Source organism: Poecilia latipinna, unplaced genomic scaffold, assembly GCF_001443285.1.
Source record: "Poecilia latipinna isolate Pla-1442-1.1 unplaced genomic scaffold, P_latipinna-1.0 Scaffold2673, whole genome shotgun sequence".
In the NCBI taxonomy this organism is placed as follows: Eukaryota; Metazoa; Chordata; class Actinopteri; order Cyprinodontiformes; family Poeciliidae; genus Poecilia; species Poecilia latipinna.
The window spans coordinates 13,286-38,421 of record NW_015115289.1 but is presented as its reverse complement, the minus strand read 5'-3'; the positions used below and the strand labels follow the sequence as shown (position 1 = coordinate 38,421).

At 43.3% G+C, this 25,136-nt stretch overlaps 4 protein-coding genes across 6 annotated transcripts in view; 2 read left to right on the top strand and 2 right to left on the bottom strand.

Moving 5' to 3' along the window:
* eif2s3 (eukaryotic translation initiation factor 2, subunit 3 gamma) overlaps positions 1 to 3,834 on the top strand; it is a 9,145-nt gene extending 5,311 nt beyond the window's left edge. The window contains exons 6-13 of the mRNA XM_015020854.1: positions 412 to 506; positions 590 to 748; positions 1,190 to 1,324; positions 1,390 to 1,484; positions 1,557 to 1,701; positions 2,307 to 2,476; positions 2,547 to 2,719; positions 3,752 to 3,834. Of these exons, the coding sequence (XP_014876340.1) occupies positions 412 to 506; positions 590 to 748; positions 1,190 to 1,324; positions 1,390 to 1,484; positions 1,557 to 1,701; positions 2,307 to 2,476; positions 2,547 to 2,719; positions 3,752 to 3,815 (1,036 nt within the window). The 3' untranslated portion in view covers positions 3,816 to 3,834. The remainder of the gene's footprint in view (positions 1 to 411; positions 507 to 589; positions 749 to 1,189; positions 1,325 to 1,389; positions 1,485 to 1,556; positions 1,702 to 2,306; positions 2,477 to 2,546; positions 2,720 to 3,751) is intronic.
* Positions 3,835 to 5,262: 1,428 nt separating this feature from the next.
* lrrc31 (leucine rich repeat containing 31) lies at positions 5,263 to 12,430 on the top strand. Its single transcript, XM_015020843.1, has 10 exons — positions 5,263 to 5,527; positions 6,190 to 6,372; positions 7,179 to 7,322; positions 7,744 to 7,911; positions 8,512 to 8,673; positions 8,747 to 8,929; positions 9,716 to 9,883; positions 9,947 to 10,111; positions 10,856 to 11,011; positions 11,890 to 12,430. The coding sequence occupies exons 1-10, from the start codon at positions 5,515 to 5,517 to the stop codon at positions 12,255 to 12,257; spliced, it is 1,710 nt and encodes a 569-aa protein (XP_014876329.1). The 5' UTR covers positions 5,263 to 5,514; the 3' UTR covers positions 12,258 to 12,430.
* Positions 10,236 to 16,496, bottom strand: lrrc34 (leucine rich repeat containing 34). 3 transcript variants are annotated; one of them, XR_001422683.1, is made up of 11 exons: positions 16,356 to 16,496; positions 15,469 to 15,599; positions 15,335 to 15,399; positions 15,124 to 15,210; positions 14,597 to 14,725; positions 14,428 to 14,523; positions 14,205 to 14,359; positions 13,500 to 13,655; positions 13,290 to 13,416; positions 12,433 to 12,703; positions 10,236 to 10,250 (listed from the first exon to the last, which is right to left on the bottom strand). XR_001422683.1 is itself a non-coding variant. In XM_015020844.1 (10 exons), exons 1-10 carry the CDS (start codon positions 16,481 to 16,483, stop codon positions 12,530 to 12,532), a joined length of 1,248 nt encoding a protein of 415 aa, XP_014876330.1. In that variant the 5' UTR covers positions 16,484 to 16,496; the 3' UTR covers positions 12,421 to 12,529. The 3 variants fall into 3 exon arrangements, 2 of the variants coding, with proteins under 2 accessions (XP_014876330.1, XP_014876331.1); XM_015020844.1 differs by lacking the exon at positions 10,236 to 10,250 and having other exon boundaries at positions 12,421 to 12,703; XM_015020845.1 differs by lacking the exon at positions 10,236 to 10,250 and having other exon boundaries at positions 12,421 to 12,703; positions 15,469 to 15,581.
* Positions 16,497 to 16,984: 488 nt separating this feature from the next.
* Positions 16,985 to 24,671, bottom strand: mynn (myoneurin). Its single transcript, XM_015020851.1, has 9 exons — positions 24,642 to 24,671; positions 24,023 to 24,081; positions 22,051 to 22,333; positions 20,380 to 21,317; positions 20,010 to 20,169; positions 19,748 to 19,926; positions 19,574 to 19,666; positions 19,005 to 19,130; positions 16,985 to 18,597 (listed from the first exon to the last, which is right to left on the bottom strand). The coding sequence occupies exons 3-9, from the start codon at positions 22,314 to 22,316 to the stop codon at positions 18,188 to 18,190; spliced, it is 2,172 nt and encodes a 723-aa protein (XP_014876337.1). The 5' UTR covers positions 22,317 to 22,333; positions 24,023 to 24,081; positions 24,642 to 24,671; the 3' UTR covers positions 16,985 to 18,187.
* Between the last annotated feature and the right edge of the window lie 465 nt (positions 24,672 to 25,136).

The window sequence follows — 25,136 nt, the reverse complement described above, 5'->3', positions numbered from 1 at the left end:
ATATATATATATATATATATATATATATATATATATATATATATATATATCACTAAGAGTGATAAATTCAAAATGACTAGATATAAACAAATAAATAACAAGCAATCACATGCAATATATTAATCAATAAATAACCTATAAATGAGCGCAGAAAAAATATAATCAATTAGCACAGACTTGGACATTTTAAAGCCTGATGGCAACAGGCAGAAATGACTTTCTGTGGCCTCTGTTTTATTCCTATTGATGCTGATTTGCATCACACCTAAATTCATACTAATGTTAAGATTAATAATCTTTAACATTTGTAACATTTATTCTTCTTTTGTACACTTTGTCAGCTGGTTCTGGTCGTAGTTTAAACGGGTCAGCTGGTTCTGGTTCTGACTGAAGCTCTCTTGTCTCCGACAGACACGTATCGTTTGTGGACTGTCCCGGTCACGACATTCTCATGGCCACCATGTTGAACGGCGCCGCCGTCATGGACGCCGCCCTCCTGCTGATCGGTGAGTCTGGTAGACACTGCGGCTCGTTGGCGCCCCCAGCAGGGGGTCTGGTTGTGACCGGTTCTGGTTCTGTGTCCGACCAGCGGGGAACGAGTCGTGTCCTCAGCCTCAGACGTCGGAGCATCTGGCTGCCATAGAGATCATGAAGCTGAAGCACATCCTCATCCTGCAGAACAAGATCGACCTGGTGAAGGAGAGCCAGGCCAAGGAGCAGTATGAGCAGATCCTCGCCTTCGTGCAGGGTGGGTTCCCCTCAGCACCACAGCGCCACCACTGTGTTGGCTGGATAGAAGCTAAATCTGACTAAACAGCTCAGCTTTAAAGTCTCAGTTTAAGCTTTTCTACTGGCGTCCATTGGTTCACCTTCACATTTGTTTGACACAGTACTAGAATGGCATGTTCTCTTGTCTTTCCTATTTTGAGGAGTCGCCAAGAGAAATGCGCTTTTGTGTCACACTAAATTTCTACCCCAGGAAACAAGAACTGCTGGATCACCATCTTAAAGTTAATGTTTCTCCTGCTAACAATCATCTGATGTTTTTCTTGATGAAATTTCTCCTGCTAATGTTTTGCTCAAGTTTCTCTTGCTAACATTCTTCCTGCTAACATTTCTGCTGTTTGTCTTGCTAACATTTATTTTGCTAACGTTCCTCCTGCTAACGTTTGTCCTGTTTCTCCTGCAGGAACCGTTGCTGAGGGCGCTCCCATCATTCCCATCTCAGCGCAGCTCAAGTACAACATCGAGGTTGTTTGTGAATACATCGTGAAGAAGATTCCCGTTCCTGTCAGAGACTTCATCTCCGAGCCGCGGCTCATCGGTAAGAACGGACCCGGTGCTGCTTCCTGTTTCCATCGGCGTGTTTTTTAACGTGAACGGCTTCAGTCATCAGGTCGTTCGACGTGAACAAGCCGGGCTGTGAGGTGGACGACCTGAAGGGAGGCGTGGCCGGAGGCAGCATCCTGAAGGGCGTTCTGAAGGTCAGGGCCGCAGCGTTAGCCGCCGGCTGTGATGTCACAGTGTGATCTGACCGCCGTCCGTCTGTCCTGCAGGTGGGCCAGGAGATCGAGGTCCGGCCCGGAATTGTCTCCAAGGACCAGGAGGGGAAGCTGATGTGCAAACCCATCTTCTCCAAGATCGTGTCTCTGTTTGCTGAACACAACGACCTGCAGTACGCCGCCCCAGGAGGCCTGATCGGTGAGAGAACCGGAACCAGAACCAGACTCCTCTACGTAGGAACGGTTCAACAGGAATGATCTGAGGATCCATGGAGTCTGTCTGACTCCTACAGTCCGGATCAACACAACGATGTGTCGTTCAGTCCAGATGTCTGGAGATTCTCTCTCTTCTTTCATCCTAACTTGTCTTTCCTTCCTTCCTTCCTTCCTTACGTACTCCCTCCCTCCCTTTATTCCTTTTCTTTATCCTGCGCTTCTGTCCTTCCTTTGCTCCTTGTATCCTTCCATTCTCACCTCATCCCTTGAATCATTCCTTCTGTCTTTAATTCCTCACTTTTTCATGTTCTAACTTGATTCCTTTTGTTACTTTGCTTCCTTATTTCTTTCTTTCATTCTTTTCCTTTCTCTTTATGTCGCTCCTTCCTTCCTATTTTGTCTCCTTCTTTTTGCCCTTCTGTCATTAATTTCTCACTTTTTCCTTTCCTTCTGTCCTTCCTTCTTTCCTCTCTGTCCCGGTTCAATTCAGGTTGTTTTTAAGTTAATTTGAGGTATTGATATAAAATGACCGTATGAAGCAGTGCATTCTGGGATTTTGGGTGAATGATGACGAGTCGGTGTCTGCAGGTGTCGGGACGAAGATCGACCCGACGTTGTGCCGGGCCGACCGCATGGTGGGTCAGGTTCTGGGAGCCGTCGGCGCGCTGCCTGAGATCTTCACGGAGTTGGAGATCTCCTACTTCCTGCTGCGGCGGCTGCTGGGCGTCCGCACCGAGGGCGACAAGAAGGCTGCCAAGGTGAGCTGTGCATCATGGGAAACGCGGTCCAGCCTCCTCCGGTCTCTGACCCAATTCCTCCGGCCTGCAGGTCCAGAAGCTGTCCAAGAACGAGGTTCTGATGGTGAACATCGGCTCGCTGTCGACCGGCGGCCGCGTCAGCGCCGTGAAGGCCGACCTGGCCAAGATCGTCCTGACCAACCCGGTCTGCACCGAGGTCGGCGAGAAGATCGCGCTCAGCCGGCGCGTCGAGAAACACTGGCGGTGAGACACAGCACAACCTGGACGTTTACGATTGTCATTTAAAATCAACTTCTTGATTAGAGCTGTACATCAGGCTATAATGTTTTTCCCTGCAGTGTTGATTTGATTCCTTCATGCATGTTACAGAAATCCTTTAATCTCCATGGCAGCCATTCAGCTGCAAATCGCCTGGGTGAACCTAGACCCGCCTTCCAGATGCAGCTCCTCCCCCACTCAGCTCCTTCAGACTAGCCAGCAGTAATTAGCAAACACCTTATGGAGCTAAACATAGAAGCTACTGCTCAGTGAAATGCTGCTAAAAAGTTGTTAAAGGGTTAATAGTGGAGCTATGTTTGCATCACTTCCTGGAGGCGGAGCTTCAGAAAGCAGGAGTGTTTAAAGAGACAGAGGCCCAATTTCGAGGTGTTAGATTAAAAAGTCGGGTAATATTTGACTTATATAGCATATTTTATAACAGAAGTTGGCATAGTTACTTGATTGTGCTATAAAATGGCACATTGTGCCTGGAAAACACATAATGCTGCCCCTTTGAAGCTGCTGTTTGTAATTTTTATTAAATATATTTTTTACATATTTTTTAAAACCATCTGTCACAACAGTTTGAGACGTGATCAGTGAGAACCTGGATTTCTTCCCTGAGCTACTATTGACATCTGAAGAAATGTACCAAAAACAACCAATCAGAGCCAGGAGACGGGGCTTAGCGCTGTCAATCATCCTCATGTACTTACTGCTAAATGTGTTGATGGAGGATCAACAACTTAGTTACAGGAAAAGCATTTATCTGGCATCATCTGTGGCTATGCTAACAAGCCTAGCATTCACAACAGGCTATGCTAGCTGCTCACCACACCGAGGGTGATTGACAGCGCTAAGACCCGCCTCCTGGCTCTGATTGGTTATTTCTAGTTAGCACTGTGAGAAGGCAGATATTTTTAACATATGCAAAGAGAAATATTGTTAATAAAAGTTGCATCGTGCAGCTTTAACGTTCAGCAGAATGAAATGTTGACGCCGTTTCCTGTCCCTCAGTCTCATCGGGTGGGGACAGATCCGGAGAGGCGTCACCATCACACCAACCGTCGACGACGACTGAGACGATGACGACGACGCTCCTTTAGGATTTTTCTTTTTGTTTTTACAACTGGGACATTTCACAGGTTTATGGACGCTGCCGTCGCCTCTGCATTTGAGGAGACAAAGGACGGAGGAGGAAGAGGAGTCCAGTCGGTGGCTGGCTTCAGATTTCACAACCAATAAAATAAATTTGGAAGGAAGTTCAGAGTCTCTTTAAATTATTTCCTCATTAAATAATAAATTTATTCAGTTTTATTTATTTTATGCATTTGCGGTTTAAATGACCAAGTCACGTGTTGACATAAAAGTTTAGAATGTAAAATAGTTGGTCTATTGATAATTTGATATGTTTTGATAGAATATATTTTATTTTATTAAAGGTAAAAATGTATCTACTCTTTGTTTTCTTTAGATTTTGTTTGTTTAGTTCTGACTAGATTTTTTTTAACTGTCGACTTGAATAAATTATAATTTATTTTTCTGATGTTTGGGGAATGCGGCGTTTCCAGGAAGTGGACACTGGAGGACAGGAAGTGCTTGCTGCTGACTCGGTCTTATTAAAAAGATGTATCAGGAAAAGACTAAAAATATGGAATATCGAAGCAGAAAATGAAGTCAGGTTCTTAGATTAACAAAGCTTAATGTCCAGATTCTGTTTTAATTCGTATTTGGATCTATAATGAAACGATAAAACATCAGAGAACTGAATTTATTAAAAGTTTTCAAGTTCTGTTATTGTTTTACTCGTGTTGGGGATTCTCCACGTTTTCTCCTCTTAAGCTAAAAATATGTCAGTTTTTGTTTATAATTCATAAAATATAATGAAGTTTTTTATCTTTGATAATTCATTAAATACGCAGCAACATGCGAAAATAAGAAACTCAAAATGCTTTTGTTTTAATTAACTCAGTCCTGTGTTTATATCTTCATTGGTCAAATCAATGCGTCACAAATCAGTGGGCGGGGCTAAAACTGCGATAGGCAACGTGATTGGTTGAGCTGTGAAACCGCAAAATCTGAAACGAATATATTAATAGATCTTTCATTTTTAATAGAAATGTAATTGTTACATTATTGATGCCTTTAAAATTTTATTTTTTTAAAAATAGAATATAAATATTTCCATAAAATAAACATTTGCAGTATTATACAGTAAATTGTGGAACTTTGTTTATTTGGCTCATTCTTTACTCACTTCCGGTCATTTAACCTGATTTAATCTGCTTTTATCTTCTATGAAACATTTATTTAAAGCTGATTTGGGCTGAAATGTTGTAAATAAAAGCATTTTTTTTACTTTCAGCACAAATTAACTTTAAATTTCCACAACATAAACTTAATAAATAAACATATAGACAGATTCTAACTACAGTTGATCGTTATGATCAGATGATCATCGCTCACTGACCTGAAAGCTGAGCCAAAGATATAAACATTTACAGAAGGAGTTGCCGCACTTCCGGATTGATCCACCTGACGAGCACGAGGCGTGACGTCGCGCAGGTGACAGGTGTGCCTCCGCCGAGGAGAAGAGGAGATTTTAAAAAGGCTTAAATGTTGTCAACGAACCTTTTACTAAATGAAATCCAGACTTCATTCGACTTTTTCTGGGTCATTTATGTTTTCATGTGAGTCCAAACGAACCGCGGGACCGAACCGAACCGAACCTCCGGCAGAGTTAAATCTTTATTTTTAAACTATTCCGACTTGAAACTGACATGGAGGCTGCAGGTAAGAGGATCTGCTGAAACCTAACACGGATTTTTATCAGTTTTCTGCATTTTCATCCTTTTATTTCTAAATAAACTTAAAAATTCTGTTTAATCTGTGAGCTGAAAATATACTTTAGGTTTATTGTTAAAATGTCATTCATTCCTCAAAGTAACCAAGTTATTTTATTCTAAATGCTCATTAATATGTAAAAAGAGGTAAAATATTTGGATTTGATAGTATTTTCTTCCTAAAAGTGGCAGAATATTTAACATATTTATAAGTTATTTATTGTTTTCATTTTTATTGGAGGATGCCATGTTGGTAGAGAAAGTAGGTGAGCTCTGATTGGTTGCCAGGTTTGCAGACACATTCGGTTGTTTTGGGTCTTTGTCAGGATGGAATAACCAATAGTGACACATTTTGTTGTAAATAAAAAAAAAAAACACCCCACAGCATAATGCTTCCACCTCTGTGCTTGACTGTAAGGATGGTTATTGTGCTTTGACTCATAATCTGCACATCGTGTTGAGTTTTTTCTGAGTTATTTAGATGTTTATTGTTACATTTTGTAGAAGACGACAGAATATTTGCCTTTTATGTAACATATTTTGTATTTGGGGCCATGTTTTAAGTTTTATGAAGAATTATTTCCCCATATGAGTGATGCTACCTTTGCCCAGAGGCTCAGCGGGGACGAGACGGAGGCGGCCAGAGACGATCCCCCCTCGACGTCATCATGAGTCAGATCCGCAGGAAGCGCTCAGGATCCGACAGGAAGCCACTGGGCCGCTTCCTGTCGCGAACCTCAGAGCGGACGGCGATCCCTGAGGACGCAGAGTCCGAGAACAGAGGACAGAGTCCAGGTGAGACTCTGTCCTCTGAAAGAGAAACTGGTTTTAACGCATCGAAATGACCCAAAGATCACAGATTTAGTTTTTAAAGAATCTCTATTAATTGACAAAGAGAAACAATAGAAACAAAATTTAAATTCCTGTCAATTACATTAACACAAAGTGAAAAAGTGCAGGTAGAAGTTTATTAAGCGTTTAACTTTGTTCAACATAAAGCATCATAAACATCAAAGCAGCAGAATATTTCCTGTATATTTTTCTGAAACATATCAATAAATTTCAGCTGAGTCTGTTGTCAAACTAATAAAACCTTTTTGTATTTGTTTAGCAAATAATATTTTAAATTATTTTACTTAAGAGTGACTAAATTTTAACTCCTCCCATCTGAATCCATCTAACTGAAATAACTTTTTAATTTTGACCTTTAGTTCTTTAAATGAAAATATCTTAATGCAGTTTAATTTCAAACCACTTTTGTAAAAACCTTGGAAGGAGTTTATTACAGGCTTTGAGGTCGACTAAATCATAAAACTTTAAAATGTCAGAAATATTTCATTAATTAGATGAAAATAATCGGTTTGAAGACTATTACCCCAAAAGTCTGATTTCTGTTTGTATGCTGTTTATCATCAGTTTATTTACTTCTTGCTAAATATTAAAAATTTTGCTTTTGCATTATTTAGTGATAATTTACTTTTGTCACACCGTTTCTGTAATACTTGTAATTCTCCTTCCATTACCCTCAGAAGCTGCTCTAAATCAGACTGTATTAGTTACAGGAGGTAAAATGAGGCTGCAGCTGTTTTTGTTTTTTCCAGGCCCTGCGGCGCCGGTGGAGAGCCAGCGCGATGCCGGCTGGGGAAGAGTCTGTGTTTTCCTGCAGAGGTTGGGGAAGAAAGCAGACAGTAGGAGTCTGAGTCTGGCTCACTGCGATCTGACGGCTACAGACCTGCTGGAGCTCGGTATTCACTCCCTGAGATCACAGCACCACAGAGCTCTGAGCGTTTCTGAAGCTGATTTTATGAGATAACGAGACGTTTGACTCCTCCGGTGCTAAAAGGATCATTTTTTATCACCAGCAGCCTCAAAAACCCTTCAGTGTTTAAAAACAAACCAAAACCTGATCAGATCAGATCCAGGTTTCAACCATAGACAGATGCGATTTATCTGGACTTGCAGGAATCTCTTTGCTTTGTTCATATGGAGTAGTTTCATGCAGCTAGTATCATACCTGCAGTGGAAAATAGAATGTTTTTTAGTTTGGAGAATAATGATTCTTTATCTATGAAGTTTAAAACCTTCCAAAAGACACAAAGTAAAGCTAAACATTAGCTGCTTGTATTTAAATAAACGCCATTGCTGACTGTGTGTTTGTCCTTTTAGCATCGCTGCTCCAGTTCCTCCCTCAGCTGGAGGAGATGGATGTCTCTTGGAACGAACTGATTGGTGGCAGTCTGACCACGTTGACCTCTCACCTCCAACATGTGGGTGGGATCAGGACGCTGAAGCTCTGCAGCTGCAGGCTGAACGCGGACGATGTCGCCGCTCTGGGTGAGACTTCGGTTACGACCAGAACCGTCCAGTCCTGACGCTGATAGTAGCTTAAGGTTTATTTTCTCCAGATCTGATCTGGAAAAGTCTTTCTACACTCAACGTGTCATTTTCCTTTTTGGCCACATCGTGATCGAATGTTCTCAAAGTGTCGTTTGTGCCAGAATGTATTGATGAAACACGTTTAAAAAACTCTTAAGATATTAATAAATCGTCATTTCTGCATTCTTCTGAAAATAACATTGATCATCTTTTCATGTTGATGTAATTTGGTTGTACATTTAAATAAAATAATATTTAAGTGCACAACTGTCCTATTTATGCGTACTGCTAAAGTTTAGAGGGCCACATAATAAGCTGTAGCGGGCTGAATTTGGCCCCCGGGCCTCGAGTTTGACACCTTTAAACTTTCTATAAGTTTCAGCTGATTTCAGAGATTCTTTATGACCCGTGAACACAGTAACTGTGAAGTAGGAGGAAAGTAATGCATAATTTAACACTTTTCACAAATAGAAAACTGAAAAGTGTGTCAGGCCCTTATATTCAGCCCCCTTTTACTGTGAAACCCCTAAATAAAGTTCTTCCTCTGTGCGTATGAAGGCGAAGCCCTCCCTTCTGCTCCTGTCTTGGAGATCCTCGATCTGTCCTGGAACAGCAGTGTTGGCGGCACTTTGCAAAGCCTGCTGGGTAAACTTCAGCCATCAGTGAGGGAGCTCCACCTGGTGGCCTGTCAGCTCACTGCGGCGGACGCTGCTGCTCTGGGTAATCATGTCCTCATTGGTCCAGCTGATGTCTTTCTGCTTGGTGGCTCATCTCGGTCTGCGTTCCCCTTCAGGAGGCCTGGTGGCCGTTCTGCCTAAACTCTGTGTGTTGGACGTTTCCTGTAACCCTCAGCTCACACAGGAAGTGGATGCTGGCGGCTTCGGGCAGCTGGCCGCCTCCCTGTCCCACGCCGTCTCCCTGATCGTGCTGCGGCTGCAGGCCTGCGGGCTAAAACCTGACGACCTCGAGGCTCTTGGTGGGAACAAAACCTCAGATTTCTGATTGGTTTAAACATTTTATTACTTTCTTATTAGAATTCATTTTCAGTAGAAAACAAATCCTGATGCGTCCTGCAGGCAGAGCTGGTAAAGTAGCAAAAAACTGCACTCAGGTAAAAGTAGAAGTACTTCAACTTATCTTTACTTATGTAAAAGTAAAAAATAACCAACCAAGAAATGAGTCTAGTAAGAATAAAAAAGTAAAATTACTACTGAAGTACTGAGTGTCTTTAGTCAGAGGCTTCTTCAAACCTGCTGTAATACAGACTGCTACAGGAGATCTCTCCTGCCCACAGCCTTCAACACCTACAATAACGCTTTGAATTAATGAGTTACAATCAATAAAGTATTTTTTAATTTGATCAAAACATAAATCATATAATATCATCAGACAAATTGCACATATAAACGTTACATGGAAATTTTGGTTCTTTAAAGACCAAAATGAAAACAACTTATATTAATAACACAATCAGTCAAAAAATATTTTTCCAAATCAGTTTCTTTCAATATAAAAATTATGAATTTTTATCAAAAACTGTAGGTGTGTTTGGTGAATTTTTGATTAAAACAATTTGTTCTTCATTCAGTAAAGTAAAAAGTTCTGGGTAAAATATCCAGAAATTTTACTCAGGAGTAGCAGTACTTCTACTTCATAATACAATTACTCAAAGTAAAAATAAAAATACTCCTAAAAGTATGTTTTTTCCAGTTACTAAACTAAATGTAAATAGTAAATGTTACAGTTTCACCTGTGGCTGCAGGTGCTTCCCTGCGCTGCCTGCCCTCGGTGCGCCAGCTGGACCTGTCCTGCAACAGAAGTGTGGCTGGAGGCCTGAGCCGACTCGCCTCTCACCTGCCTCACATGGCTCACCTGGAGAGCCTGGACCTCCACCTGTGCCGCCTCAGACGTGCCGACCTGGAGGCTCTGAGTGAGTCTCTGTGACCGCCACCGCCAGCAGCCGCTGCAGGCTTCACCTCCTGCCTCTCTCCAGTCCAGGTGCTGCCCTCTCTGACGGCGCTGACGGCGCTCGACGTTTCGTCCAATAAGGAGGCGGGAGGCGCGGTCCACCAGCTGGTGTCGGTGCTGCCGCTGACTCAGATGAGGAGGCTGCCGATGAGCAGCTGCAGGCTGACGGAGGAGTCCTTCACCGCCCTGGGTAAACACCGACAGGCGTCTGCAGCTGGAGGAGATGAGCCCAGGGGTCAGCCAGGGGTCGGCACCGCTAGCCAAATGTTAGCTGCACTATAACAGTATTTAGTGGCAGCTAATGCACAAAGATCTTTAACTTTATTCACCTGAACAGCCAAGAAAATTAGTGCTTCAGAATTTGTCCAGACAAAAATAATTAGGGGAAAGTAGGTGTGCTAAATGTTTTCAAAATTAGCAAAAGTGCTAAGCTAAAAGTTAGCTACACTACTAGCAGATTAGCATAAGTGTAACCTTCAGAGTCGCATAAAGACAGTTCCAAAGCCGGCCTTCAATCACCTGAAGAGCATCTCCAGGATTAAATGACCCACTAAGATCTACAGAAACTCATCCATGACTTTAGTAACGTTTGCTTCCTTCTGGAAAATGCTGCATGTTAAGTTCAAACACATTCAGACACAGTCATCAGTTTTTTTCCCAGCCAGGCCACACTATGGGAATTTTTTGGGGACTCCTCTGCATCGTAATGAATTTCTATGGTCGCCTGTCTTTCCCATTTTTTATTAGTTTAGAAAAGTGGGCCTCTAACTGGCTCCATACTGAAACCCCAGTGAAGCAGAAAGTCATGAATTACAAATTTCCTCCACAAACTGAAGAACTCAAAAAGTGTCCCCAAACAAATTATTGTTTTTACTTTTCATGTTTGAAAAGTAAAAGCTGAATAAGCTGAGAGCCTGGATGTTTTGTTCCCCAGCCCTGGTGGCGCCGTACCTGCGCAGCCTGGATGTTTCCTGGTGTAAGGTGGTGGGCGGTCGCCTGCCGCTGCTGATGGACGCTCTGCAGCCGTCCGTGGTCCTGGAGCTCCGCCTCAGCAGCTGCGGCCTCACCACCGACGACCTGCGTCACCTAGGTAACCAACAGTGATTTAGTTTTAAATTAAACCTGAACTGACCGTCATTCAGGTGAAAACTGCTTTTACTTTGACACATTATTTATATTTTGGGTTATTTTTAATGTAATAATATAAGTTTATACATAATTCTCATGTAATGTCACACTTTCAGGAAGTTTGTAGCTGACAGCCATCTTGGCAGGCATTCATAACAGTTTCTATGGAGTTGCTATGACAACAGTACACAAACCAAGAGCTTACAACTACCTCTCGCCTTGTTCCTATCTAATTTATAAACAATATAAGTACAGTACAGCTATAGCTTGATTACAGTTTTTGAGTGCTGTGCTTTGTTTTAGTTGGTCTGGACGCCATGGTTCTTCTTGGCTACCAAGATGGAGGTTCAGTGGCGCTGCTGTCGGGATCTACCAGAATGAGACAGATTGTAGAAAATACCTCAGATCTCTTATATTCATTATGATTCACGGCGTAGTGAACACAAACAGCGCGTCCACCATGGAGGAGCTTCACGGCCTGAACAAATGATCAGCGGTTTTGGAAAGGACGTACAAACTCTTCGTGTAAACAAACTTCATGCAGGAACATGCAGGCTACATGTCCGTCTTAGCTAGCAGATAAAAGCTACATTAGCAAAGCTAATTTTGCTAGCTCAACAGGAAGTACTGCAGTAAATATCACTGCTATTTGTTAGTGTTACAGAGGTATACAGAGTAATAGCTGTAATGTATAACTTAGAGCTGCTCCTGAGCTCATGGCTTGTTTGTTGTTGTCATAGCAACTGTCATGACAGTTATAGTACTTGCCAAGATGGCGGCTGTCAGCTGCCAGGTTGTAGCGTGTGCTCTGAATGATTAACCTTTACTGTCCCGGAGCAGCTGACGTGTGCAGACGTGGCTGCGTGTCCTCCCTCCGGGTCCTGGACTTGTCTTACAACGGTTCGGTCGGGGACGCCGGCTGGGCGGCGCTGTTCGCGGCGGGCGGCCTGGGCTCGCTGGAGGAGGCCGACCTCAGCCTCCGACCTTTGACCTCGGCTCCCTGCTCGGCCTGGCTGCCCACGCTGCTCGGGGCTCTGCCTCGGATGCCGGCGCTGGCCCGGCTGGCCATGCAGCGCTGGACCGCCGGGCCGCAAGAAGAGCAGCAGCTGCGCTTCAGCGTGAAGAACCGGAACATCCGGCTGGACTGGGACCCGGACGGGTCGGACTGGAAGACCAGCAGCCAGGAGGAGAGTCAGGCTGAGGAGTAGGGAGGAGGTCAAAGGTCACTTAGATTTCAACAGATCAGAAACAAACAAGGACATTTCTCTCTTACCTGATTCCTGAGGTCCAAACATTTCAGCTTCTGACTGTTGGAGGCTTAAAATCAACAGTTATTCTCACATGTTGCACAAGAAAATAAATTCACATTTATTTAACTTTAACTCTCGACTTTTATTTCATTCTTTCATATTTAGATGTAAATATGATCCCATTTCCACCTCTGATGAAACCGTTTCCTGGTGTTTGATCATAAACGGCGTCACTGCTGTGGGGAGTCTGAACCTGCGTTCTGCTCGTTAACGTCTGTAAAGAAAAGGTGTTTCCTCAAATGATGGAAGAGCTCGGCGAGGAAAACATGGCCGTCCACCTCGTAGGGCCTGACGTCGGTCTGCTCAGGCGTCAGGCGGCCGGTGTTGAGCAGCTCCTTGAAGGCCTGAGGGACGGAGCAGCTGGAGTTACCGACGCAAAAACACTTCAATAACCTATAAATTAACAGTTAAACACTTTAATAAACAGTCATTTTCAACTACGATTCCAGATCTGGATTATTGCTGCTTCCACCTTAAGTTTATATGACAAAAACAACCAAATAAAACCTTTTTTACACCTGAAAACCCTTCAGGCTCTGATAAAAATAGTGGCCAGTTGTTTTAAAAGCTTCCTCTGATGGTGGATTGCAGCAGAAGACCACAAATGTTCCCCAGGGTTGAGTTCTAGGTCCAGTTCTGTTCACCTCGTGTATAAAAGAACCGCCTTTTGTTAGCAAACTCCTTAGAATAGGCAACAAAAAAGCCTTAACTTTAATATCAGGTCTTTATTAACAGTCTTATTGATTTAAAGTGCTATTAATATTTAGCTCCTATCCTTGATTTGTTCCATTTCAGTTGATTTATTTAATTATTCCATAATTTATCCATTTCATGACCTCTGAAAATGAGTCCTTCTGTCTCAGATTTCTGAGGGTGAAATATTAAATGAGTGTGAAAAACGAGGATGTTTGCTGAATAACGGAGGTTTACCTGGCAGACCGGCTCCTCCAGGTGGTTTCCCCAGATGTAGATGTGGGTCAGAGTTGGGCTGTTGGTCAGAGCCCCGGCCAAGGACAGCAGGCCGCTGGTACTGATGTTGTTTCTGCAGACAGAAAGCCTGGAAAACACAAACTCAGAGCCTCCAGTCGGCCTGCCAGCTCCTCAGAGACCACAGGAAGAAACCAAACTAAACTGACTCACTCTCTGAGGACGGAGCCCTCACAACAGATGGCTTCGCTCAGGTACTCAGCGCCGGGGTCTTCGATCCGATTGGACGACAGGTCGATGACCTCCAGAGGGGAGTTTCCTTTCAGGACTTTGGAGAGATGCAGGGCGCCATCCCGGCTCACACGGTTGCTGCAGATGAAAGGTTTCATTTTGCATCCAGGAAGCCAGATGCTCAGTCAGGGTTTGTATCATTAGCCTGGCGGGCCTCCAGGCTTTACTTCCCCCCACCAGGCTAAGCACTGTTTTTTATACACCAGAAACAGTAAAGATGGATTCAGCCAGGTTTATAGCTGACACATTGAACTGGGCCAAGGAGATGCCCACCAACTGCAATGGCTGGTGGATCTTGTAAATTTGAACATTTATTAACACAAAAACATGGCGGGTCGCTGGTCGACTGACCTAACATCTCCACTACCGAGCTTAGAGGGTTTTCTGTTAGTAATCTTGATAATTAGTTTCTAGACTTCCTTGCTGATTTTCTATGAACATTGGCTTCCTTTCTTCTTCTTTTTAAGACAGAATGAGTCAAAGTCTGATGGACCCGTCTTACCAAACCTGTTCTGTCCGATAAACAGACTGAGAATTGGTGGAAAAACAGTCAGAACCTTCAGGAAGTCTGGAGAACTGATGAAGAAGACCCGTCAATGTGTGAAGACATGAGAACTGGGTTTGTACCAGCGCAGGTCCAGGTACCGCAGTCTGTGGTTCAGCTTCAGGCCTTCAGAAAGCCTCTCCATGCCCGTATCCGTCAGGCCCATCTTCCCCAGATGGAGCTCCACCAGGCTGCTGTTCACCGGAAGCATCTTCGAGAAGTGAACGGCCCACTCTTCCTGAGACAGAACCACACAGCGTTCAGATCAGAACTGGAACCAGAACCTGCTGCTGGGGAAGTTCCTACCAAGAGGCTGAAGAGCAGCGCCCGGCTCACGTCCACAGACCGGAGGGTGGTGTTGTTCTTCAGAGCGGTGCTGAGGCCGATCATGCCATGCATTTCCTGCAGGGACAGAGGCAGGGTCAGAGGAAGAACCGCTCACGGTACCAGGAGGTTCTGATCCAGGGGAGGCTACCAGGTCGCACTCGCCCAGCTCCAGCTCCTGCAGCGTCATGTTCACCCGCAGCATGCCGGCGAAGTCCAGGCCTCCATTTCTACCAATCTTATTCCCCGACAGCCTGAGAGAGAGCAAGCTGCTGTTACCCTGCAGGGATGGAGAAAGACGGTCACTTCCTGTTTACTATCCCCACGGAAACAATCACTTCCTGTTTACTATCCCCACAGGAGACGGTCACTTCCTGTTTACTATTCCCACAGGAGATGATCACTTCCTGTTTACTATCCCCACAGGAGACGATCACTTCCTGTTTACTATCCCCACAGGAGACAATCACTTCCTGTTTAATATTCCCACAGGAGACAATCACTTCCTGTTTACTATTCCCACAGGAGATGATCACTTCCTGTTTACTATTCCCACAGGAGACGATCCCTTCCTGTTTACTATAAAGGCCGGAAACAATCACTTCCTGCTCTCAACTGCAGTGTCACCAATTCTCCACCTGGAGGAGAAGATCAGCAACAGATGTTTATCTGACCAACCTGCAGGCTGCTGGCGAGAAGCTCGGCTCCATGTGTCTGAATGTTGTTGAAGGTGAGGTCCAGAGAGCGCAGCGTCGTGTCCTGCGCCTGCGCAGCAACAGACATGACAACGACAACACGCATGACAACGACAACACGCATGACAACAACACGCATGACGACCGTAACAGACTTCACTCCATCGCCTCAGCAGGCCTCTCCTCTTCCTCACCTCTAGAAGCATGGCCAAGTAAGCAGCTCCTTCATCACTGATGTTGTTGTACCCCAGATCCAGACCTGTTCAGACGAAAACCGGTGAAAAACACGGCGGGTTCTGGTTCTGTTGATCCGGACCTGGCAGCTCACCTGTAAGGGTCTGATAGTTCTGGAGACATTTTGATAGAACGAGGATGTCACTGTCAGTAAGTCTCTGGAAGCCTTTCTGCTTCCTGTTTCCTGCTAGATTCAAGGTGAAATTCCTGCAACACAGGAAACAACTGGAGCAGTTTTCACAATAAAAGCTCCACATTTACGGAGTTATCTTCACTAATTATTAATATTAATATTCACCTTTCAAATGGCCCCCACTCACAATAAATCGGTGGCTATGCTAACTAGGCTGAGCATTCGCAATATGCTATGCTAGCTGCAGTGTAGAGGAGAGCAAGTGGAAGGGAGAGGAGGGTGTGAGCATCCACAGGAAGAGCGACTGACAGCACTAAGACCCGCCTCCTGGCTCTGATTGGTTGTTTTCGATTTTTTCAGATTATCTCTTATATTATGCTGTCACAACATAATAATAGTTTAATCAAATATGTTAAAAATGTTTTTATAATATTTACATACATCAACTTTAATAATTCAAAGGGTTGTTGCTCATAATACTGATAGTTTTGCTTACTTTTATTTGAAAGTCAATACTTTTATGTATTTTGTTGTTACATTACATTGATATTTTGTGCAACATTATACTTATTGATAAACTCTGAATATAACTTTAATTATATAATTAGGAAAATTACCAGAAATATATCACCAGTTATTGTGAGTAAGAAAGTACAAAAAGGTAGGACATAAGGAAAAAAAATAATAATAAAGGAAGGATGCAAGAAAATTGAAAGTAAAGAAAATAAGTCAGTTCGGCTCTGATTAGTTTTTCTTTACCAAATACTAAGCATTAGCTCCAGAAGCTAATGTCTCGTCTCATTAAACTTTACATTTCAGCCACTTTTAACCCAGAGTCAAACTCTCACCTGGTCGTCGTTGTTCTCTCTAAGTTTTCTAAAACAAACGGGTTTATAGCAATCTTTTCATTTTCACAAATAGCTTTGTAACAGTCGGCTATAGGCTCAGCGGCCATTACGGTGGCCAGAAACGCCATTGTTATGGCAACAATGTAGAGTTGCGTCACACGATGCGTCACGTGCTGCGTCAACTGTTTTTCCCGCCACTGGCAAGTTTTAACGTTTTACCTTGTATTATTAATCTGATACCGTTTGGAACCTTATTTTAAAAAATGAAAACAAAAATGTAACCTGTTTTAATGTGTAGTTAAGTTCAGAATTAATCTATTTTGTTTCTAGAGAAATCAAAAGCATAAAGGTTTTATTAAAGCTGCATCAAAGGTTCACTGAAGATTTTTATCTTGAACAAGTACAGGGTGACAGTGGAGGAAAACATCTCTCTTGGAATAAGAGGAAACATTTTTGTCTTCCCCTCTGAACATATTTATTCAAGTTAATTGTTGGTTACCAAACTGGTTTTGGTTTGATGTTTCTGTAGTATTTAGTTTTGACATAATGTTGGCAGTAATGCTAAATGCTGATGCTAAAAATAAATATTTCTTCGCTTTCCATCAAAACAAATCAACACTGATGCACTGATTTTAGCTTTATTTCACATCGCTTTTATTCATTTTTTTCTGTTTTTTTATATATTGCCTAACATGTAGTTATTTCTCACAACTGTACAAGTAATGATGACATTTTGCAAAAATAAGACCTACTGATAATGCTTTGTGTACAGCAGTTTTCCAACTAAACTAAACAGAAATACGTTCCTAACAGATGTAGATACGATAAATAAAAATTTTTTCTGGCCTCCTACTTGCTACACAAAACATGAAAAAAATGAAAAGATTCAGCACATTTCTCTATACACTGATTATTCCACCCAGAATAAAGCCGTAAAATAACTGATTGTTTCAGGTTGATGAAGATAAGCAGAGGAAAAAAATTCTGTTTACAGGACTTAACTGAAGCTGTTCATAGTTAGGACACTTAGCTCGAAGCAAAAAACTGCAAAACTTATGTCTTAATTATTTTTATTATTTTATTTTTATGTTTTAAGGAGGAAAAAAAGCTCAAAAATATGTGAATCCTTCCAGGAAGTCCTGCAATAAAGCATCGAAGTGCATCGAGTACAAAAACCATCTGCTGTCCTGATGCATCATCAGGAAGTTGATAGATGCACTAATTCAGACTTTTCTGACCTGCAGACCGGACCGGCACCAGCAGGACTCGATTCTCATCCTCTGGCTCTGAAATAAAAGCCATTTTTTCACGTCATGCTCACATTTTACTCTTTAATCATCAAATTAATGACGCCATCATTCAGGAGGAAACCTGCTGTTATGTTTCACTCCAAAACTATTTCACATTTAACTGTCGTTCTGTAGTTTCACCAGATTAAAGCCAAACAACCAGGAAACTCACTTTTTTTTTACTTTTATATGCACCAAAATATGATAAACATAAAACAAAACTAATCAAGCTAATTTACTCTCCAACTGAAAAATCTAAATCAGCTAAAAAATAAGTTTTTACAAACTAATTAATGGCAGAACTAACTTTAAAGATGTTCATCAGAAATAATAAAGAAGTAAAAATTAGTCAAAAGAAAAAACAGGAGTAAAATATTCTTTAAATAGGATGTAATGAGGGGTCAGAGGTCATCAATGTGGTAATACACTATTAAATGGTGAAGCTGTTATCTAAACTGGTTCTGGTTGTTTTTAGAAATGAAACGGTTCTGAAAACGTGAAGTTGGGTCAGATTGTAGTCCAGAGTCCGGCCCGCCTCCGGGCTCACTGTGGCGGTGGTGGCGCCGCCTCGGCCGGGTCCACCGTCTTGATAATGATGATCTGCTCCAGGCCCGTGGCGGGCGACGCCGCCGGCCGCAGCTGCTCCACCAGCGCATGCAGCGTGTCCGAGTTGATGGTCTGCTCCGGGTCGGCCTCGAAGGTCACCTGCTGGCCGGCGCCGGCGCTCAGCGCGTGGTGGTCCGGCTCCGTCTTGAAGTCCTGGATGATGGCGGCGGGCTCTGTGGGCGGGTCTTCGGTGCCGGCGGTGGCGGACGGTTCTGAGGCTTTGGGGTTCGGGGTCGGAGGTTCTGGGTTGCTCGGCTCCGATTCCGGGATGGAAACCAGACTCTTGTTGTCCTGTGTGAGTTTGCTCTGAACGAACGCCACCGGATGGCTGGAGGCCAGCAGGACGACTGCAGAGACACAACAAATCGCCATGGTTACTATCTAGAAAATCGCCACGGTTACCGTCTAAAGAAGAGGTTCCCAAACGGGACAGTCTTCTGTCCACAAACAATGCTACAAAATATATAAAGACACATTCAATTTTACATTTTTTAGATTTACTATTCAGTAAGCATTATGTCCATTTAGAAAAGGGGTGTTCAAAGTGTGGCGTAGGGGCCATATGTGGCCCATGACCTGATTTTTTGCAGCCCCTAACCGTCTTCCAACAATAAAACTTACAATTTAAAACAAAATGTTTTTCTTATTTTCTCATGTTCTCTACAACCTTCTAAAGCTCTGCAGCGCCCCCTTGTGGCCCCCACTGTGAAGAACACAGTTCTAGATTTAAATTAGGCCCCGCCCATCGGCTCACCGGCTCGCGCCCGCTCCTTGTGTTGTCGCACTTCGTCGGCGTGAGCCTTCTCCTGATGTTTGATCATGTTCTTCACGCTGGCGAAGCGGTTCCCACACAGCAGGCACTGGACGCCTGAGTTCCCATCTGGACACACACACACACACATACACACACACACACACACACACACAGAGGGGGAAACTTTTAGACACCTGATCTGAAATGTTTGACATGTTAAAAAAGATCAGAAATGCATCATCATACAAGCGCATCTCAAATAATTACAAATTTATTATTTCACATATATCACACTCACATATTCTACAGGTTTAACCCTTTATCTCTGAAAACGTTGATTATTTTATCTTAAAAATGATGACAATCCAACATTAACATTTACTTTGCATAAGAGCAGACAAAACGTAAAACAGTTCTGCAAAAAATAAGGTGACTTTTTGGTGCTTCCTTTCACTTCTGCAGCTGCCTGGTGCTCAGACTGTACAGAGCATCCTGGTCACTCATGTTGCCACAATTTTAGTTTTTTTAAATTAAATTGCTAGTGGAACATAATCCTAATCTGAACTCACCTGGGTGAAGCCTCCTCAGGTGCTTCTTCAGCTCAGAAGATGTTGCAAATTTGGCGTCACAGTTTGTTTGCGTACATTTATACGGAGTTTCGCCTGAAACAGAAACAGGAACAGATTAAAACAGTGTTAGCTCCGCCCACCTCGGTGGGTCTGAATAATAATAACGAGTTCCACCTGTGTGTTTCCTGGCGTGTGCGATCAGAGAGGAAGACACGGAGAAGGACATGCCACACAGGTCGCACTGGTACGGCTTCTCTCCTGTGTGGCGCCTCTTGTGGTAGGTCAGGGTACTGGACTGAGCGAACGCCTGGCCGCAGATGTCGCAGACGTACGGTTTCTCTCCGCTGTGCAGTCTGCGGGGAAACAGACGTTAAAGAAGTGAACATTCAGCTGTTTCCTCTGCAGCTCAGTCAGTTTAACGCAGCAGGATGAGAACCTGATGTGGATTTTGTAGTTGGACGACGTGGCGAACTTGAAGCCGCAGCGATCGCAGGTGTACGGTTTCTCCTCTCCATGGTGCATCCGGCGGTGAGCGACCAGCTGGCACTTCTGGGCGAAGCATTTGTCACAGTTGCTGCAGGTGAACGGCTTCTCACCTGGAGACAAACAGGGAAAAATGAATACCTCAGAGGTATTTTATCTGTTTATCCTGCAGATTTTCCTCTTTTTTCTTGCATTTATCTCCTGCGTTTCTTCTTATTTTCCCCTGTTATTTTCTCCTGTATTTTCCTGTTTCTCTGTGTTTTGTAGCTGCTAATCTGTGGTATTTTCTCTGTTGCTTGTTATTCTCTCCTGTGCTTGCTCACCTGTGTGGATGCGCAGGTGCGTCTTGAGCTGCGTGGCCTGCCTGAAGGTCTTGGAGCAGAAGATGCATGAGAACGGCTTCAGGCCCTTGTGGATCTTCTCGTGGCGCCGCAGGCTGCTGATGTCCTTGAACAGCTTGTTGCATTCGCTGCAGGTCAGCGACTCGCCCAGCTCCGACCCGTCCCGCTCCCCGCCCTCCGTCTCCTGCTCTTCCTCAGTTCCCAGCTCCCCGCTCTCCTCGTCCTCATCGTCGTCCTCCTCCTCCATCTTCCTCCGGCCCCGCCCGCGGCCTCGCCCCCTCCCTCGCCCCCGGCCCCGCCCGCGGCCCCTCCCTCTCCTCGTCTCGCTGCCCAGCCGTGGTTTCTTGACTGGCAGCTCTTCTTCTCTGGACGGGCTCCAGTCGGCCGATGTGTCTCCAAAGTCGGCCGGCGTTTCGCCGAAGTCCTTCACGCTGCCCTCCGATTCGCCGGCGGACAGATCTTCTTCTCTGGCGGCTCCTCTTCCTCGGCCGCGCCCGCTGCCTCTGGGCCGCCCCCTGCCTCTGTAGCTCTGGATCTTGGCGCCGCTGCTCGGCTCGGGCGGCTCGCCGCTGAAGCTCTTGGGCCTCCTCCCTCTCTTCCTGCCTGTCGCTCGGCCGAAGCTCCGCGGCGTGGCGGGCGTGTAATCCACGTCGTCGCCCAGGTCCTCGTCCCGCGGGTCGAAGTCGTGGATCTTCCCTTCCAGGCCGTCCTCCTTGAAGTCCCCGACCACGGAGGCGATGGACAGAGGGACGGGGGACGGCGGGCTGCTGGGACTCGGCGGACACGGCTCCGCCTCTCTGTCCGCGTCCGACTGGGACGTCTCGCCGGACTCGGCCCAGCAGGGGACTTTCTCCAGGTACTTAGTGGCCTCCGACATTCCCAGGAAGACGGCGGCTCGGCGCACAGCAGCCTGCCTGGTGCTGAAACCACAGAAGAAGAACGTTGACCATTTATTTTATCTTCACCTGGTTCACCTTCACTAAAGGATTTCTGTTATTGCATTTAGCAATAACATCTTTATTTTCTTATTTAAAAAAGGACATTTATTATATGTTTAGTTGCATATTTTAGTGTATTTTTAATCTTGTATGAAAAAGCTTTGAGAGGTTAAATGAAAAATCAAATTTTTTCATATTTGATTTGATTGTAATCTATTTTTTTTCTACAAATAAATACAAATGACAGAAAATATCTTTAAAAACCTGCTTCTATTTTAATCATGCCTTCTGTGACTTGACCTGAACTCAGAAGCTATAAAACAAGATGGCCGCCCTCGCCGTGCTGATATCACTCTATGGAAACCCCTAGGAGCGCATTGGTGGAAAAAAATCCACATTTTGAAATTTAATCTTTCTGTGCAAGTTACTCAAAGGTTGTTGCTAGGAAACCAAGGAGAGAGAGTTAGTTGATGCCACCAACATTGCTTTGCTAGCTGGCTGTGAGAGGTTGAGCAGCTAAAGTCTTCCCTCAGCCTACATCTCCCAGAATGCCATGTGGTTGTGGATGAGAGTTCAATGAATATTTTATTAGTTGATATTGGTCTGGTGTCTGTCCTGAGATTCTTATTGGTTTGTTGTCCAGCTGTACCGTGGCGATGTCTGATGTGTTTTGCTCCGTTTTATTGTTTCGTTCCAGGCTGAACTCGGCTCCTACCTGCTCAGGTTCATCTGCCCGGTGTAAACAAACTCCAGAAGCTTCTCCAGCGAGTAGCGGCTGACCTTCTCCGGGTCCAGAGTCGTGAACTCTTCGCCCTTTTCCGCCTGGACAGAGAAATAATCGCTGAAGGCTGCCAGAATGTTGCGGTGAGCCCTGAACTCCACGTCTTTCACCATGATGGTGATGTCACACAGGAAGTCCATCTCCCGCTGCTGATGCAGGCGCTGCAGGAGCAGCCGTCCGTGGCTGGCGAGCTGAGCCATCGCTGCTGCTGCGGCTGCTGGAGGGGCGATTCAGAGGACCGGGTCAGCTTTCACACGCTAACAGGGACTCAGTGACTGAAACACGCTAATCACACTCTGAGATCATGTCACTGCAAAAAGAAAGTACACCCCGTCTCTCCTTAACGGGTTTTATTTCAGAAACCTAAAAATGCAGCATGTACAGGGGGTGTACTTTCTTTTTCACCCTGATTGTCAGTCTGAGGAATGAAATGTGCTGATTGGTTGAGACTCAGAGTCACCGCGGCTGTTTCTAACTTCCTGAGGGAAAGAACTCCTGGCTCAGAGCGCCTGCCTCCTTTCTGTCCTCTCAACCTGAGCCTGCCTCTGCTGGGAGCTGCTTCCTGTCCACTGTCGCCACATGCTTGCTCAGGACGGTTCCTCTTTATTTAAAGGAACTCGGCTGCTCTGAATTGTAACGGAGATGAAATCAGGCTTTATGGAACCGGAGCTGAACGAACTAAATAAACTTCATGTTGTTCTTTGCTATCAGAGCTCCAGACTGTCGCCTGGTTATAACCAGTGACCTGCAGCCAGTTCATACTGGAAACCAGTCCAGCTTCCCCTCAACAGCCATCCATCACTATTAACTCCAAATATTGATTTATTAATGATTAATTACACTCTGCTGTCCATGGATAAAGATTAAATTTGGATGCTATAAAGTATTTTTAATTAATTTTTATTCTAATAAGTTTGTATTTTATTTCCCAAGAATAAAACAAACAGGAAAAAATAATTATTAGTTATATATAAGGATACTATGTAAATAATAATAAATAAACATTTATAATTATTTATATATAATAAGAGAATGAAGCACATTTGACTCATGTTTAAAATATATTTTATTTATAGATTAAAAAAAAGTTTTATACATTTTATTTTTGGCTTTTTTGGACTTAAAAAATGTCAAGTATATAAATATTGCTAAAACAACGAGTTGTTCTTTTTAAATTTATTATTATTACATTATTTTGGAATGCTATTTTAGTTATTTTAGTTATATTGTTCCTATAGTAGTCATAACTATTATTATTGTATTTGACACAACTACCACTATTATTATTATTATTATTGGTCTTAAATATTATCACAATTATAAGTATTAAAAATGAAACAAAAAAAATCATTTATGGCTTTTTGAGACATTTAAGATAAAGTTAAAATTTAATTTAATAAGAATAACAATAAAAAGGAATTTTGTTCAATATTGAACAAAAAAAAATTCTATTTAGTTTTATAATTTTATTACATTTTGTAACCCACTAATGTTTTAATTATGTTAATAATACATAAAAACATCAACAAATCAGTTTTCCCTCCCAATATAATTTCATTATTTTTATTTATCTTATTTTAGTAGCTTTTTCAGACTGTAATCAGCCTGGAGCAGAAAATAATTAAGAGTTTGATTATGTGAATAATAATATAATGAAGATAAAAACATAGAGCTAAATATTTTTTTCTAATATTGCCTTACTATTTCCCAACAAGCAGCAAACTTTGAATGGTTCCTTTAAAAAAATTAACTTGCAACTGTTTTAGAAATGATTATTCCAGGCTTTTTGAGACGTTTAAAATAAGTAATGAGTATATTTAGGTCAAAAACTGAGCTGAATAGATTTTTCTATAGAGATAACATGAATGGAAAACGATGAGAAGTTTAAAGCAGAAGGAAAAGTCACCCTCAGTGTTGTTTCCAGTGAAGCTTCAGTCACTTTCTCCTCCTCTTCTCTGCAGAATCCTGCAATGAAGGCAACAGACACAATAAACAACAATCATAATGTTGATCAACAGTCTGAATATTAATATATTATGTAGATAAAGGCTTGAGGTCTGCAGCTCAGACAGGCGAGCTGAAGAAGCAGATTTTGGAAAATAAAAGCTCCCTCCAGTTTCCTGGGGAGGCCTTTAGCTCCGGCTAATGCTAGCAGCGGCTGTACATCCTCTTTAAATGACCTCTGCGTGCGGTTTTCTGCCCATCCCCTATTTAGGTGAACATTTCCCCCAGTTAGATCCAGTAAAGAGCAGGTTTCCCCTCCGCAGGGGTCTGAGCAGACCGGATCATCTCCCAGATCAAAGCTAACTATTTTCGCAGTGATAAAAAGCGCGGAAAACATTGAGCTCTTATTTCGAAGGTTTGACGGTTTCTACAGGCGGGGTCGACGTAAGCGGCCACAAAACCCCGCAAACGCATTCATTTCAGAGACGCACCGTTCAAATATGACATCAGCCGATTAAATTTCATTGCACAAATTCGTTATTTTTACTCCAAAACGAAGGATTTAAAAGCACAAAAACTACCTTCTAATATCCGCGATCTCCAGCCATTAGCCACGTGATTTTGAATGTCTCGCGAGACATGACTGTTCAACAAAGATGTTCGACGGGGTTGAGATGATTCCCGTCTCGCCTCTTTTACTTTTTACTTTACAGTCTGGCAGTCGAGGAAGGGATTTAATTCCTTGATTTTGTCGTCTTAACTTTAATAATTGATCAGATCTGGGGTTTTAAAGTAAAATAGATAATTAATCTTGAACATAATTAGAAAATTAAAATAGAAAACTACTGTACTAATCCTAGAAAGAAATTAAATGTTGTTAATTCATATAATCTAAGGTTGGTCAAAGAGTTATTGTAGATGTTGATGGCTGTGGGCAGGAAGGATCTCCCATATAGAGGATGATCCGGGTTGTCCATAAGTTTCTTGATTATATGAAAAATGGAGAAGAAATATATCTGCATTTTATGCTTTAAGATACTTTTGAGTTTATTTCTCAGTGTCCCAAACACTGACCT